Raw genomic sequence first — 17,830 nt, 5'->3', positions numbered from 1 at the left:
GGCACTGGCCAGTTAGTTGATTTTTCGTCTTGCTTTTCAACCGTTACTCTGAAAAATGGTAACCCTGTTTTTAGTTTCCAGAAAATAACCGAAGCAGAGGTTCTAGCTGCCCTGTGTGCCACTGATACTAAGAAATCCTTAGGCGCTGACCTATCATTGCTGGTTCAGTGACACACATTTTTAATCTAACATTAAGCACAGGAATTATCCCTAAGGTGTGGAAAGCAGCTTTTGTTCTGCCATTACATAAGGGAGGTGACGGTAGTGATTTGGATAACTATCGACCCATCTCTAGGCTCCCTTGTCTGGCAAAGATCCTAGAATCTATAGTCAACAAACAGTTAGTCTTTTCTTTCTGCTAACAGTATTCTTAGCACCAATCAATCTGGTTTTAGATCTAAACACAGTACCACATCGGCCACTATGCTTGTTGTAAATGATATTGCAAATGCCTTAGATGATAGAAAGCACTGTGCTGCGTTGTTTGTAGATTTGTCAAAAGCTTTTGACACTGTAGACCATGCTATCCTTTTGAGTAAGCTGTCATCTATAGGAGAGGGCACTGATGCCTGCCGATGGTTTTATGACTATCTTAAAGATAGAACTCAGGCCGTCATGGTCGACGGGGTCAAGTCTGACTCCTTACAGTTACTTAAAGGGGTGCCTCAGGGTTCAATAATTGGCCCACTATTGTTCTCACTTTATATAAACAACATTGGTGATGATGTCAAATATTGTAAATTCCATTTATATGCAGATGACACAGTGATGTACTCTATTGCTCCAACAGCGGACCAAGCTTTAATGCAGTTGGAGTCTGATTTTAGGATACTACAGGGGTCTCTTTTACAGCTTAAACTTGTTTTAAACGCTAAGAAAACAAATGTAATGTTTTTTTCTAGGTCTAAACTCTCGGTTAGAAACACTTTTGTAATCACTAGCTTGGATGGTACTCAAATCAAACAGGTCTCTGCATATAAATATTTAGGGGTATGGTTAGATGATAAGCTTTCTTTTAAAAAACATGTTACTGAATTGGGAAAAAAGCTCAAATTCAAGATAGGGTTCCTTTACAGAAACAGGGCTTGTCTGTCCTTTGTAAATAGAAAACAAATTGTGCAGGCTACTTTTATGTCCGTTTTAGATTATGGTGATATTATCTATATGCATGCATCGGCAAACACATTAAAACCACTGGATGCTATTTACCATTGTGCACTCAGGTTTATCACGGGTGATAGTTACAAAACTCATCACTGTATCCTATATCAACATGTGGGTTGGGCCTCTCTATCTGTGAGGCGAGAGCAACATGCTCTCTTGTTTATTTATAAAGCGCTTCTTTTAAAACTACCTCCATATATATCATCATTAATTTCCACTAGATATACACATTTTAAAACCAGATCACAGATGTGGATTACATTAGAGACTCCTGCGGTCTCCACAGAGTTGGGTAGGACTGCCTTTAGTTCCTTTGCGCCTTAATTATGGAACATACTGCAGATCCAACTTAAGTTAGACACTCTGGTGTCCCTTGCCCATTTAAAAAATGTTATGGAGGATCAATATGATGTTGTCTGTGATTGTTTCTGTTGAAGTGTGTCTTTGTTTTGTATGTTTGAAATGTTCTTGTCTGTATGCCTAAAACTGTACATGTCAACATGTTTACACAGGGCACAGCCGTAAAAGAGATCCAGGTCTCAGTCTGTTTTCCCTGTTAAAATAAAGATTAATAAAAAAAAAGAAAAAAAGAAAAGGGGGCAGAACGACAGATTTTTACCTTGTCAGCTTGGGGATGCAACCGTACGTTAACTAGCCCAACGCTCTAACCACCTGCTAGCTAGCATTAAACTTATCTTATAAAAAAACAATCAATCATTAACACTAGTTAACTACACATGGTTGATGATATTAGTAGTTTATCTAGCCTGTCCTGCTTTGCATATAATCGATGTGGTGCGCATTCGCGAAAAAGGACTGTCTTTGCTCCGATGTGTACCTAACCATAAACATCGATGTGTTTCTTAAAATCAATACACAAGTATATATTTTTAAACCTGCATATTTAGTTAATATTGCCTGCTAACATGAATTTCTTTTAACTAGGGAAAATGTGTCACTTCTCTTGCAAACAGAGTCAGGGTATATGCAGCAGTTTGGGCCGCCTGGCTTGTTGCGAACTGTGAAGACTATTTCTTCCTAACAAAGACAGCAGACTTCGCCAAACGGGGGATGATTTTACAAAAGCGCATTTGCGAAAAAAAGCACAATCGTTGCACGACTGTACCTAACCATAAACATCAATGCCTTTCTTAAAATCAATACACAGAAGTATATATTTTTAAACCTGCATATTTAGCTAAAATAAATCCAGGTTAGCAGGCAATATTAACCAGGTGAAATTGTGTCAGTTCTCTTGCGTTCGTTGCACGCAGAATCAGGGTATACAGAATCTGTCTCGTTGCGAACTAATTTGCCAGAATTTTACGGAACTATGAAATAACATTGTAGGTTGTGCGATGTAACAGGAATATTTAGATTTATGGATGCCACCCGTCAGATAAAATACGGAACGGTTCCGTATGTCACTGAAAGAATAATGTTTTCGAGATGATAGTTTCCGGATTTGACCATATTAATGACCTAAGGTTTATTATATTATACACTGCTCAAAAAAATAAAGGGAACACTTAAACAACACAATGTAACTCCAAGTCAATCACACTTCTGTGAAATCAAACTGTCCACTTAGGAAGCAACACTGATTGACAATACATTTCACATGCTGTTGTGCAAATGGAATAGACAACAGGTGGAAATTTTAGGCAATTAGCAAGACACCCCCAATAAAGGAGTGGTTCTGCAGGTGGGGACCACAGACCACTTCTCAGTTCCTATGCTTCCTGGCTGATGTTTTGGTCACTTTTGAATGCTGGCGGTGCTTTCACTCTAGTGGTAGCATGAGACAGAGTCTACAACCCACACAAGTGGCTCAGGTAGTGCAGATCATCCAGGATGGCACATCAATGCGAGCTGTGGTAAGAAGGTTTGCTGTGTCTGTCAGCGTAGTGTCCAGAGCATGGCGGCGCTACCAGGAGACAGGCCAGTACATCAGGAGACGTGGAGGAGGCCGTAGGAGGGCAACAACCCAGCAGCAGGACCGCTACCTCCGCCTTTGTACAAGGAGGAGCAGGAGGAGCACTGCCAAAGCCCTGCAAAATGACCTCCAGCAGGCCACAAATGTGCATGTGTCTGCTCAAACGGTCAGAAACAGACTCCATGAGGGTGGTATGAGGGCCCGACGTCCACAGGTGGGGGTTGTGCTTACAGCCCAACACCGTGCAGGACGTTTGGCATTTGCCAGAGAACACCAAGATTGGAAAATTCGCCACTGCCGCCCTGTGCTCTTCACAGATGAAAGCAGGTTCACACTGAGCACATGTGACAGACGTGACAGAGTCTGGAGACGCCGTGGAGAACGTTCTGCTGCCTGCAACATCCACCAGCATGACCGGTTTGGCGGTGGGTCAGTCATGGTGTGGGGTGGCATTTCTATGGGGAGCCGCACAGCCCCTCCATGTGCTCGCCAGAGGTAGCCTGACTGCCATTAGGTACCGAGATGAGATCCTCAGACCCCTTGTGAGACCATAGGCTGGTGCGGTTGGCCCTGGGTTCCTCCTAATGCAAGAGAATGCTAGACCTCATGTGGCTGGAGTGTGTCAGCAGTTCCTGCAAGAGGAAGGCATTGATGTTATGGACTGGCCCGCCCGTTCCCCAGACCTGAATCCAATTGAGCACATCTGGGACATCATGTCTCGCTCCATCCACCAACGCCACGTTGCACCACAGACTGTCCAGGAGTTGGCGGATGCTTTAGTCCAGGTCTGGGAGGAGCTCCCTCAGGAGACCATCCGCCACCTCATCAGGAGCATGCCCAGGCATTGTAGGGAGGTCATACAGGCACGTGGAGGCCACACACACTACCGAGCCTCATTTTGACTTGTTTTAAGGACATTACATCAAAGTTGGATCAGCCTGTAGTGTGGTTTTCCACTTTAATTTTGAGTGTGACTCCAAATCCAGACCTCCATGGGTTGATAAATTGGATTTCCATTGATTATTTTTGTGTGATTTTGTTGTCAGCACATTCAACTATGTAAAGAAAAAAGTATTTAATAAGATTATTTATTTCATTCAGATCTAGGATGTGGTGTTTAAGTGTTCCCTTTATTTTTTGGAGCAGTACAGTTAAGTCTATGATTTGATAGAGCAGTCTGACTGAGCGGTGGTAGGCAGCAGCAGGCTCGTAATAGTCAAAGGTATATGGTTTAGAGAGAAATAGTCGACGCGTCATAATTCCTGTAATAACTTGCGGCTGATCTTGAAAGGGGTTCCTTCGTTATTTTACCGTTCATGTCTTCCATAGAGAATGTCTTGATGTACTTCAAATAAGGTCTGTGTTTTGTGCTTAAACCGCCTCGGCGTTTTGATACCCGTGTAAATCTCACTAGGTAACGTTTGTCAACATATTTTCATAAATCCACTCTCCAAAAAAATGTATCTTCGCTTATATTGATCAGAATTATATCCTATGGATATCTACACAGTTATAAAATGGCAAGGTGGTGTAAGCTTAAACCAAACACAGACCTTATTTTAAGTTAATCTAAAAATATCCTATGGAATAAATGAAGGAACTGCTTTTCAGATTTTGCTAGAAGGTGTCATGGGAATTATGACTCGCACTTTGGTAGTCAATTCTTACCATGCCCATTATTAAAATAGGATTTCCTGCATATAGAAATTAGTTTTTGTTTTCAGCATTCATCACAGGTAACTTAAACTCTATTTTTATTATTCAAACAGTTGAGAGTATTTGTCTCCTAAGCAGACTCTTCAGTATCGTTGTCACTTCAGAGCTAAGTGTGTGTGTATGTATGTATGTATGTGTGTGTTTTCTTATAAGCGTCCAGGTTAGAGTCCAACTCCTTGAAAGCGGCAGCTCTATCTCTGTGTGTGGAGTAAAGGTGGTCTCAAGTTTTTTTTTTTTTTTTTATATATATAAATTTTCTCCCTCTCTGGTTGCACATGTGACATGCTGGTAGAAATGAGGTAAAACAGATTTAAGTTTGCCTGCGTTAAAGTCCCCGACTACTGGGGGGAGCGCCGCCTCTGGATGAGTATTTTCTTGTTTGCTTATGGCTTTATACAGCTTGTTGAGTGCTGTTTTAGTGCCAGCATAAATAGGCAGCTACAAAAAATATAGATAAACTCTCTTGGTAAATAGTGTGTTTTCCGGCTTATCATGAGGTACTCTACCTCAGGCGAGCAAAACCTAGAGACTTCCTTAATATTATTTGATTTCGTGCACCAGCTGTTATTGACATACAGACCACCACCCGTTGTCTTACCGGAGGCAGCTGTTCTGCCTTGCCGATGCAAGAAAAATCTGCCTACTGTATATTACCTGTGTCGTCATTCAGCCACGACTCAGTGAAATGTAAGATATTAGTTTTTAATGTCCCGTTGGTAGGATAGTCTTGAACGGAGCTCATCCACTTTATTCTCTAAGGATTGCACGTTGGCCAATAGGCTGGTTACCCACTCGCCGACAAATTCTCACAAGGCACCCGGACCTACGTCCTGTATCGGCGTCATCTCTTCATGCGAATGATGGCGATTTGGGCCTGGTCGGGTATCTGGTGTAAATCCTTTGCGTCCGACTCGTTAAGTAAAAAATCTTTGACCAGTTTGAGGTGAGTAATCGCTCTTCTAAAATCCAGAAGCTCTTTTCGGTCATAAGAGACGGTGGCAGAAACATTATGTACAAAATAAATGACAAACAACGCGAAAGAAAACACAAAATAGCACAATTGGTTAGAAGCCCGTAAAATGGCAGCCATCTTCTCCGGCGCCATTCTTTCAGTACCAGAGGGCACAATTCTGCATTGACTCCAAAGATTAGACGTTGTTGCTAAAACACTTGACCAGAACATAATGATCTTGGGACAGGACCAAAACACTTAAGATCTGCTGGGGCCTCTCACATCGGTCACATGGGTTTGGATACATTTTACTTGGCCTGGACTTAGTCCAATAGATTCGGTGTAGCAGCTTGATACAAGATGGCGCCGATAGACATGGCAGCTCTGTTTCTTACTCCTGAACGACTTTGCAGTATATTTTTTTTGTGTGTCATTTCTTGCATTATTAGCCCAGAACGTTTTTTGTATTATTACATACAGCCGGAAATAACTTTTAGATATCAGCGCGGCGGTAACTCCCCAGCATTCTGATCAGAAATGCGACTTTCCCGAATTGGATCCTTTGTTTGTACCCCCCTCCCGGGGCAGTTGAACTTATCCCAGAGGTGGAGGGTCCGTCATGGTCTGGTGTGGTGTGCCACAGCATCATCGGACTGAGCTTGTTGTCATTGCAGGCAATCTCAACGCTGTGCGTTACAGGGAAGACATCTTCCTCCCTCATGTGGTACCCTTCCTGCATGCTCATCCTGAGATGACCCTCCAGCATGACAATGCCACCATGCACAAATCGAGCAGTATGGCTGATTTCCTGCAAGACAGAAATGTCAGTGTTCTGCCATGGCCAGCGAAAAGCCCGGATCTCAATCCCATTGAGCACGTCTGGGACCTGTTGGATCGGAGGATGAGGGCCAATCCCCCCCCAACAATGTCCGGGAACTTGCAGGTGCTTTGGTGGAAGAGTGAGGTAACATCTCACAGCAAGACCTGGCAAATCTGGTGCAGTCCATGAGGAGATACACTGCAGTTCTTAATGCAGCTGGTGGCCACACCAGATACTGACTGTTACTTTTGATTTTGACCACCCCTTTGTTCAGGGACACATTAATCAATTTCTGTTAGTCACATGTCTGTGGAGCTGTTAAGTTTGCTGAAAATAAACGCAGTTGACAGTGAGAGGACGTTTCTTTTTTTTTGCTGAGTTTATATACACATAAGCAAATCAAAATATATTTCATATTTGAGATTCTTCCAAGTAGCCACCCTTTGCCTTGATGACAGATTTTCACACTCTTGGTATTCTCTCAAACAGCTTCACCTGGAATGCTTTTCCAACAGTCTTGAAGGAGTTCCCATATATGCTGAGCACTTGTTGGCTGCTTTTCCTCCACTCTGCGGTCCGACTCATCCCAAACCATCTCAACTGGTTTGAGGTCGGGTGATTGTGGAGGCCAGGTCATCTGATGCAGCACTCCATCACTCTCCTTCTTGGTCAGATAGCCCTTACACAGCCTGGAGGTGTCGTTGTCCTGTTGAAAAACGAATGATAGTCCCACTAAGCGCAAACCAAATGGGATGGCATATCGCTGCAGAATGCTGTGGTAGCCATGCTGGTTAAGTGTGGTGTGAATTCAAAATAAATCACAGACATTGTCACCAGCAAAGCACCCCCACACCATCACCTCTTTCTCCATGCTTCATGGTGGGAACCACACATGAGATCATCCGTTCACCTACTCTGCATCTCACAAAGACATGGCGGTTGGAACCAGACATTTAGACTCATCAGACAAAAGGACAGATTTCCACCGGTCTAATGTCCATTGCTCGTGTTTCTTGGCCCAAGCAAGTCACTTCTTATTATTGGTGTCCTCTAGTAGTGGTTTCTATGCAGCAATTCGACCATGAATGCCTGATTCATGCAGTCTCCTCTGAACAGTTGATGTGTCTTTTACTTAAACTCTGAAGGATTTATTTGGGCTGCAATCTGAGGTGCAGTTAAATCTAATGAACTTATCCTCTGCAGCAGAGGTAACTCTGGGTCTTCCTTTCCTGTGGCGGTCCTCATGAGAGACAGTTTCATCATAGCGCTTGATGGTTTTTGCGACTGCACTTGAAGAAACTTTCAAAATGCTTGAAATTTTCCGCATTGACTGTCTTAAAGTAATGATGGAATGTCGTTTCTCTTTGCTTATTTGAGCTTTTCTTGCCATAATATAGATTGGTCTTTTACCAAATAGGGCTATCTTCTTTATACCACCCCTACCTTGTCACAACACAACTGATTGGCTCAAACGCATTAAGAAATTACACAAATTAACTTTTAACAAGGCACACTTGTTAATTGAAATTAATTCCAGGTGTGTGTGTGTGTGCGCATACATTGAACCAGTCAAAAGTTTGGACACATCTACTCAAGGGCATTTCTTTATTTTTACTATTTTCTACATTGCAGAATAATAGTGAAGACATCAAAACTATGAAATAACACATGGAATCATGTAGTATCCAAAAAAGTGTTAAGCAAATTAAAATCTATTTGAGATTCTTCAACGTAGCCACCCTTTGCCTTGATGACAGCTTTGGAAGATAATGTACATCTCAGGCCCAGAGCCAATGAGGTGTCCAGGGTGGGCCCTGATCTTATGGTGGGTTTGGGGGGGGGCCGGGGGGGGCGCACACACACCTGTCTATATGAGGTCAAAAGAATTGAGAGCTGAATAATTAAGATATTATGTACTTAAAAACGCCTTCATAATACAATGAAAATAGGTACGTTTTGTGATTCGATCATCGTTTCAATAAATAGGGCATGGCCCGGTAGTATTACCTTGGCCTGGTGTCTTTTCTGGTAAGGTTATTCTCTCCTAGGAAGGCAGCGGCTTCAGCCTTGGAATGCAAAGGACAAGCAGTTCTTTATGCCCATGAAGGCGCTTCTCTTCTGAATCTCCACCGAGTATTCGGATCTGTGCATTTTCAATGCTCCGATGGCCCTTCCCTCGAGTACTATGTGTAATTTGTCTTGGAATCGCAGAAATCTTACGTAGCCATTGCACGGTGGTTGACCTGTGCACAATTTGTAGGTCAATTTGCACGAGGACACTGGAGCTGAACAGGTTGAAGAATGTTTCAAAGAATGCCGTAGGATCATGATTTTGAGTGACATTTGAAGAGTTTGGATTTTATTAGTGCAAGTGGTTAATGGTTATTTATTCAACATAATTGATGGATGATTGTTTGTTCTCTCTCAGTTCCCTTTCTACACAACAGAACAGTCTTGCTCTATCACAAGTCTGCATATCCAACGCCAGTCTAATGGTGAGTGTGTGAGCGAGAAGAGAGAATTTCCTGTGATAGATTAAGTAGTAATTGATGCATCCTTTAACCTAGTGGGGATTTAATCCTGTTTATCATAATAATCTCCTCTTCTCTCCATCTATCCCCACTTCATCCATCCTTACAGCTCCAGAGCGTAGACAACTCCAGCTTGCACTCCTCCTCCTTCCCCTCTGTCTCGGCGGGGTCCTCTTCCTCGGTCCCCTCTTCCTTGTCGGTGACTGCAGCAGCTCAGCAGGTCTCCATGGGGACCCCTCAGCCCTCTTCAGTGAACACAGTTTCTCAGTCGGTCCCCTCGGGCCTGGGCCCTGTCAGCAGCCTAGTAGCTATGGGCCTCCACACAGCAGCCTCCATGGGACCTCCAGCCATAGCCTCTGCAGCCATGTCCACAGCAGCCCAAGCCCAGGCTATCGCTTCCTCCGCCTCCTCACGCAGCTCTGCAGTCTCCTCAGGTTAGACATGGGTTGTTGGTTAAGGGGGTGCGTTCCAAATGGCACCCTATTCCCTATATATATATAGTGCACTACTTTTGACCAGAGCCTAAAGAAAGTATTTACACCCCTTGACTTATTCCTGATTTTGTTGTTACAGCCCAAATTCAAATTGGGTTTAAAAAATAATAATCTCACCCATCAATACACAATACACCATAATGACAGTGAAAACAATACACCATAATGACAGTTTTTAGACATTTTTGCAAGTGTATTGAAAATGAAATACAGGTCACAGCCCTGAGTGAATACTTTGTTGAAAAACCTTTGGCAGTGATTACAGCTGTGAGTCTTTCTGGGTAAGCTTTCCACACATGGATTGTGCAACATTTGGCCATTTATTCTTCTCAAAATTCTTCAAGCTCTGTCAAATTGGTTGTTGATCATTGCTAGACAACCATGTTCAGGTCTTGCCATAGATTTTAGTCTAAACTGTAACTAGGCAACTCAGGAACATTCACTGAGTTCTTGGTAAGCAACTCGTGTAGATTTGGCATTGTGTTTTAGGTCATTGTCCTGCTGAAAGGCGAATTCAGTGGTTGGTGGGAAACAGACTGAACCAGGTTTTCCTCTAGGATTTTGCCTGTGGTTAGGTCCATACCATGTATTTTTTTTAAAAGAAAAACTCACCAGTCCTTAAGATTACAAGCGTACCCATAACATGATGCAGCCACCACCATACTTGGAAATATGGATGGTGGTACTCAGTAATGTGTTGTATTGGATTTGACCCAAACATATCACTTGTATTCAGGACAAAAAGTGAATTGCTTTGCCACATTATTTTGAGTATCACTTTAGTGCATTGTTGCAGACAGGATGCACGTTTTGGAATATTTTTTCATTTTGTACAGGCTTCTGTTTCACTCTGTCAATTAGGTTAGTATTGTGATGTAACTACAGTGTTGGATCAGTTTCTCAGTTTCTGTCACAGCCATTAAAGTCACTATTGGCCTCATGCTGAAGTCCCTGAGCGGTTTAGTTCCTCTCCGGCAACTGAGTTAGGAAGTACGCATGTATCTTTGTAGTGACTGGGTGTATTGATACACCATCCAAAGTGTAATTAATAACTTCACCATGCTCAAAGGGATATTCAATGTCAAATTCCATTCTTTTACTTTTAGATTTGTGTATTGTGATTTTTTTTTAAATACTACTACAATGTCAGTGGCATTGACTAAAATACAGTAGAGTAGAATACAGTATATTTACTCAGCGAGGAAAAAAGAAAGTCCTCTCACTGTCAACTGTGTTTATTTTCAGGAAACTTAACATGTGTAAATATTTGTATGAACATAACACTCAACTGAGACATAAATTTAACAAGTTCCACAGACATGTGACTAACAGAAATGGAATGTGTCCCTGAACAAAGGGAGGGTCAAAATCAACAGTCAGTGTCTGGTGTGGCCACCAGCTGCATTAAGTACTGCAGTGCATCTCCTCCTCATGGACTGCACCAGATTTGCCAGGTCTTGGTGTGAGATGTTACTTCACTATTCCACCAAGGCACCTGTAAGTTCCCGGACATTTCTGGGGGGGAATGGCCCTAGCCCTCACCCTCCGATCCAACAGGTCCCAGACGTGCTCAATGGGATTGAGATCCGGGCTCTTCGCTGGCCATGGCAGAACACTGACATTCCTGTCTTGCAGGAAATCACGCATAGAATGAGCAGTATGGCTGGTGGCATTGTCATGCTGGAGGGTCATCTCAGGATGAGCCTGCAGAAAGGGTACCACGTGAGGAAGGAGGATGTCTTTCCTGTAACGCACAGCGTTGAGATTGCCTGCAATGACAACAAGCTCAGTCCGATGATGCTGTGACACACCGCCACAGACAATGACGGACCCTCCACCTCCAAAATGACCTCGCTCCAGAGTACAGGCCTCGGTGTAACGCTCATTCCTTTGACGATAAACGTGAATCTGACCAACCGCGAATCGTCAGTGAAGAGTCCTTTTTTCAAGTCCTGTCTGGTCCAGCGACGGTGGGTTTGTGCCCATAGGCGACGTTGTTGCCGGTGATGACCTGCCTTACAACAGGCCTACAAGCCCTCAGTCCAGCCTCTCTCAGCCTATTGCGGACAGTTTGAGCACTGATGGAAGGATTGTGCGTTCCTGGTGTTGTTGCAATCCTGTACCTGTCCTGCAGGTGTTGTTACACGTGGTCTGCCACTGCGAGGACGATCAGCTGTCCTTCTTGTCTTAGGCGTCTCACAGTACGGACATTGCAATTTATTACCCTGGCCACATCTGCAGTCCTCATGCCTCCTTGCAGCATGCCTAAGGCACGTTCACGCAGATGAGCAGGGACCCTGGCAGTGATACAGCCCAACAGGATGCTCTCAATTGTGCATCTGTAAAAGTTTGTGAGGGTCTTAAGGCCCAAGCCCTAGGTGCTGTTGCGCCTTCTTCACCACACTGACTGTGTGGCTGGACCATTTCAGATTGTCATGGTGATGTGTATGCCGCGAAACTTGAAGCTTTCCACCTCTTCTACTGCGAGCGTGGCCACACAGTCATGGGTGAACAGGGAGTACAGCAGTGGGCTGAGCATGTGGAGCCACTGTGTTGAGGATCAGTGAAGTGGAGGTGTTGTTTCTGACCTTCACCACCTGGGGGGCTGCCTGTCAGAAAGTCCAGGACCCAGTTGCACAGGGTGGGGTTCTTACCCAGGGCCCTGAGCTTATTGATGAGCTTGTAGGGTACGATGGTGTTGAAAGCTGAGCTATAAGTCAATGAACAGCATTCTTACGTAGATATTCCTCTTGTCCAGATGGGATAGGGCAGTCTGCAGAACACTATTACACACATTAAGTCCATGGAACTTATGTGACTTGTTAGGCACATCTTTACTCCTGAACTTATTTATGCTTGCCAAAACAAAGGGGTTTAATGCTTATTGACTGAAGGCATTTCATTTTTTTGTTTTAAAACATATTGGTATTATGTGTAGGCAAGTGACGACAAATCTCAATTTAATCAATTTTGAATACAGGCTGTAACTCAACAAATTGTGGAAAAAGTCGAGGGGTGTGGGTACTTTCTGAAGGCACTGTAAGGAATAGGATGCCATTTGGGACGTAGACAGGGGTCTCAGGTTTAGATGTGGGATGTAAGCGTGTTGTAAATTTGAAGTGTGTTTTATATGTTTTTCTAATACTATTATTTCATATGTTTTGTCTTTTGTTTCTGTTGGTCTCTTTACAGGGAAAGCACCTCCTAACCTTCCGCCTGGAGTGCCGCCTCTGCTGCCCAACCCATACATCATGGCCCCCGGGCTACTCCATGCTTACCCTGTAAGTAGGTCTTTCTATAAATAATGGGGCCAATGTATAACATTGGGATCAACATAAAAAAAATAAAAGTGTACTAATAGGAACATATTCAAATTGGCCCATAACTCCACCTACGTAGGCCAAGGACTGTACATATTTTAAGCAGAGTACGCAAAGACATTGGCAAGTCAAATTCAAAGACTTTCAGGGACTATTTCAAGCACTTAATTGTAATTTTAAAGAACATCATTGTAATACAATGGTATAATGTGAGTGGCGCAGCGGTTTAAGGCACTGCATCTCAGTGCAAGAGGCGTCACTGCAGTCCCTGGTTCGAATCTAGGCTGCATCACATCCGGCTGTGATTGGGAGTCCCATAGTGCGGCGCACAATTGGCCCAGCGTCGTCTGGGTTAGGCCGTCACTGTAAATAAGAATTTAGTCTTAACTTCTTACGGATACGTGTGACGGTAGCGTTCCACCTGGCCAACATCCGGTGAAATTGCAGAGTGCAAAATACAAAAATACTAAATTCAAATATTTAACATTCTTGAAAATATGTGTTATACATCAAAATAAAGCTTAACTTCTTTGGGCTAGGGGGCAGTATTTTGACATCCGGATGAAAAACGTGCCCAAAGTAAACTGCCTGCTACTCAGGCCCAGAGGCTAGGATATGCATATAATTGGTAGATTTAGATAGTAAACACTCTAAAGTTTCTAAAACTGTTAAAATTATGTCTGTGAGTATAACAGAACTTATTTGGCAGGCGAAACCCCGAGGACAAACCATCCAGGATTTTTTTTTGTTGAGGTGACAGTGATTTCAATGGGTTATCTAGATTTATAAGGCACTTGCAGTTCCTATCGCTTCCACTGGATGTCAACAGTCTGTAGAAATTGGTTGATGTTTTTCTTCAGAGAAATTAAGAAGTACGGCCCAGCCTAGTGCACTCTAATGTTTTGATGTACGCTCCAGGTCACGCGCTTCACGTTGTTTTTATCCGGTATTGAACACCGTTTATCCCGTCTTAAATTTGATCGATTATTTACATAAAAAAATACCTAAAGTTGTATTAAGAAAGTTGTTTGGACAGCGTTTACAGGTAACGTATTTTGTAGTCATGTTGGGCGAGTTGTAACCGGTGTTTTTCTGAATCAAACGCGCCAAATAAATGGACATTTGAGATATAACGACGGAATTAATTGAACTAAAGGACCATTTGTGATGTTTATGGGACATATTGGAGTGCCAACAGAAGAAGTTCTTCAAAGGTAAGGCATGAATTAAATCGTTATTTCTGACTTCTGTGTTACGCCTGGCGGGTTGAAATCTGATTTTCATGTGTTGGTATGCTGGGCGCTGTCCTAAGATAATCGCATGGTTTGCTTTCGCCGTAAAGCCTTTCTGAAATCTGACACAAAAAAAACATGCAAGAAGTGTCAAAAGAATAATGAATTGTAGGCATTGCCAATGATTTCATATTCAAATTATCACATTCTAAAATGTGGGAATAATATGCACTTGCCTAAATTAATTGGATGCATTCATGGTGATTTCTGTAGCCTATGTGGCCGAGGCAGGCACACATAATAAAGTCATGAATAGCTGTTACATTAATCTCACTTTTAATGTCACCATCGCTGTTTTTATGAGAAAGCGACCAATGTGTAATGGAAGGATTTGTATTGAAAACCGCACATGGTTTTACCGCAACAGAGTAAAACACCCTTCAATTGAAGCTGCGGGAAACAAGCAAAAGTGGCCACAACTCTCTCACGGATAATTATGTAGGAGAACTTATAAATTGTCTATAATAATTATAGTTGAATTCAGAAGTTTACATACACCTTAGCCAAATACATTTAAACTAGGTTTTTCACAATTCCTGACATTTAATCCTAGTAAAAATTCCCTGTCTTAGTTCAGTTAGGATCACCACTTTTATTTAAAAAATGTGAAATGTCAGAGTAATAGTAGAGAGAATGATTTATTTCTTTCATCACATTCCCAGTGGGTCAGAAGTTTACATACACTCAATTAGTATTTGGTAGCATTGCCTTTAAATTGTTTAACTTGGGTCAAACGTTTCGGGTAGCCTTTCCACAAGCTTCCCACAATAAGTTGGGTGAATTCTGGCCCATTCCTCCTAACAGAGCTGGTGTAACTGAGTCAGGTTTGTAGGCCTCCTAGCTCGCACATGCTTTTTCAGTTCTGCCCACATATTGTCTATAGAATTGAGGTCAGGGCTTTGTGATGGCCACTCCAATACCTTCACTTTGTTGTCCTTAAGCCTTTTTGCCACAACTTTGGAAGTATGCTTGGGGTCATTGTCCCATTGGAAGACCCATTTGCGACCAAGCTTTAACTTCCTGACTGATGTCTTGAGATGTTGCTTCAATATATCCACATCATTTTCCTGCCTCATGATGCCATCTATTTTGTGAAGTGAACCAGTCCCTCCTGCAGCAAAGCACCCCCACAACATGATGCTGCCACCCCCGTGCTTCACGGTTGGGATGGTGTTCTTCGGCTTGCAAGCATCCCCCTTTTTCCTCCAAACATAACAATGGTCATTATGGCCAAACATTTCTATTTTTGTTTTATCAGACCAGAGGACACTTCTCCAAAAAGTACGATCTTTGTCCCCATGTGCAGTTGCAAACCGTAGTCTGGCTTTTTTATGGCGGTTTTGGAGCAATGGCTTCTTCCTTGCTGAGCGGCCTTTCAGGTTATGTCGATATAGGACTCGTTTTACTGTGGATATAGATACTTTTGTACCTGTTCCCTCCAGCATCTTCACAAGGTCCTTTGCTGTTGTTCTGGGATTGAGTTGCACTTTTCATCTCTAAGAGACGGAACGTGTCTCCTTCCTGAGCGGTATGACGGCTGCGTGGTCCCATGGTGTTTATACTTGCGTACTATTGTTTGTACAGATGAATGTGTTACCTCCAGGCATTTGGAAATTGCTCCCAAGGATGAACCAGACTTGGAGGTCTACAATTTTTTTTCTGAGGTCTTGACTGATTTATTTTGATTTTCCCATGATGTCAAGCAAAGAAGCACTGAGTTTGAAGGTAGGCCTTGAAATACATCCACAGGTACACTTCCAATTGACTCAAATGATGTCAATTAGCCTATCAGAAGCTTCTAAAGCCATGACATAATTTTCTGGAATTTTCCAAGCTGAAAATCGTCTTGTCATGCACCAAGTAGATGTCCTAACCGACTTGCCAAAACTATAGTTTGTTAACAGTGGTTGAAAAACGAGTTTTAATGACTCCAACCTAAGTGTATGTAAACTTCCGACTTCAATTGTACAAGAACTTTTCAAGCACCAAATTGAGGAAATGTCTGCCTATTCTAGTACTTCTGAGCTCCAAATTCAAATATGTGTCTTCGAGCCCTTTGTATTGTTTACAATTGCAGGTGTAACATGGAAAGAAATGAATGTCATGTTATTTTATTACCAGATTATATTGTGAAGAAGCCCACTAGGCTATGTAATTTGTCATTATATCCAGATTAATTCATAAGAATAGCGTCGGGTGTTGCGCAATAGTCTATCCTATACAATTGCTCACAGTAGACTGTGTCCAATCCGAGATACAGAAACAACATGAACTCATTACATTGATGCTTTCTTTCTTTGTTAAATTTCACGAGACCCTGCTGTAAACCAAGCAGACAACAGATGATCAGCATCAATTCGCTAGGGATATTAGATCCAACGTGGATCCAGGCACAACTGTCTTCACCGGTGTAACGAATGAGATTCCAATATTCTGGACATTCCTCACGAACACCTTTTTTTCCAGCACTTGGCACATGCAATGCAACAGCCCATCACAACAGCTGTTCGTCACTTGACTGTCATTAATCTGGTCCAGGAAGACATTTTCTTATGTTTGAAAATTTCACAGCGTAATTAAACAGCTCAACCCCAAATTCGCATCCAACAAGTATTATGCAATATTTTTGAAGAACCACGTTAAGGACAGTATTGATTTAGGTTTTAAGTACCGAGGTTAAATCTATAGAAAAAACTGTCCAACGGCTAGATCCAGGATTCAAGTTCAATGTTTAATTTAACTGATTAATGCTTGTCCAGCATAGGAAATCCTCACTGGAACCCTACTTTATAGGAAAGACATAAGTACTCCTACTGTCCCTGTCAACTAAACCTGCCTTTAAGTCATGGAAATCATGAAGTCTATATAATGTGACTGACTGCCTATATCTGGGCAAATCGTTCAATATTCCGATTTTTACAGTTTATAAAAGTTGCGATTTAGAGCTTCATAATTGTATAGTGGCAAGAAAAAGTATGTGAACCCTTTGGAATTACCTGGATTTCTGCATACATTGGTCATCAAATTTGATCTGATCTTCATCAAGTCACAACAATCGACAGTGTGCTTAAACTAATAACACACAAATTATTATATTTTTCTTGTCTATATTGAATACACCATTTAAACATTCACAGTGTAGATTGGAAACCGTATGTGAACCCCTAGGCTAATGACTTCTCCAAAAGATAATTGGAGTCAGGAGTCAGCTATCCTGGGGTCTGATCAATGAGACGAGATTGGAGATGTTGGTTAGAGCTGCCTTGCCCTATTAAAAAAAAACGCACAAAATTTGAGTTTGCTATTCACAAGAAGCATTGCCTGACGTGAATCATGCCTCGAACAAAAGAGATCTCAGACCACCCAAGATTAATAATTGTTGACTTGCATAAAGCTGGAAAGGGTTACAAAAGTATCTCTAAAAGCCTTGAACAGGTAAGACAAATTGTCTATAAATTGAGAAAGTTCAGCACTGTTGCTACTCTCCCTAGGAGTAGCCAGGATGCTCAATGAGGTTAAGAAGAATCCTAGAGTGTCAGCTAAAGACTTACAGAAATCTCTGGAACATGCTAATATTTCTGTTGACACGTAAAACACTAAAGAAT

General features: G+C 42.3%; 1 protein-coding gene across 13 annotated transcripts in view; it reads left to right on the top strand.

The window, feature by feature from the left end:
• LOC106588163 (ubiquitin-associated protein 2-like) overlaps positions 1 to 17,830 on the top strand; it is a 92,900-nt gene that overhangs the window by 64,477 nt on the left and 10,593 nt on the right. For 11 of the 13 annotated variants that reach the window (XM_014176872.2, XM_014176868.2, XM_014176874.2 and 8 more), the window contains 3 exons: positions 9,017 to 9,083; positions 9,229 to 9,553; positions 12,794 to 12,894. In XM_014176872.2, coding sequence (XP_014032347.2) covers positions 9,017 to 9,083; positions 9,229 to 9,553; positions 12,794 to 12,894 — 493 coding nt within the window. The remainder of the gene's footprint in view (positions 1 to 9,016; positions 9,084 to 9,228; positions 9,554 to 12,793; positions 12,895 to 17,830) is intronic. The other 2 variants (XM_014176873.2, XM_014176863.2) reach the window with 1 other exon arrangement.

Source organism: Salmo salar, chromosome ssa27 (genome assembly GCF_905237065.1).
Source record: "Salmo salar chromosome ssa27, Ssal_v3.1, whole genome shotgun sequence".
In the NCBI taxonomy this organism is placed as follows: domain Eukaryota; kingdom Metazoa; phylum Chordata; class Actinopteri; order Salmoniformes; family Salmonidae; genus Salmo; species Salmo salar.
The sequence above is the reverse complement of the archived record's forward strand: the minus strand, read 5'-3'. Positions and strand labels throughout refer to the sequence as shown.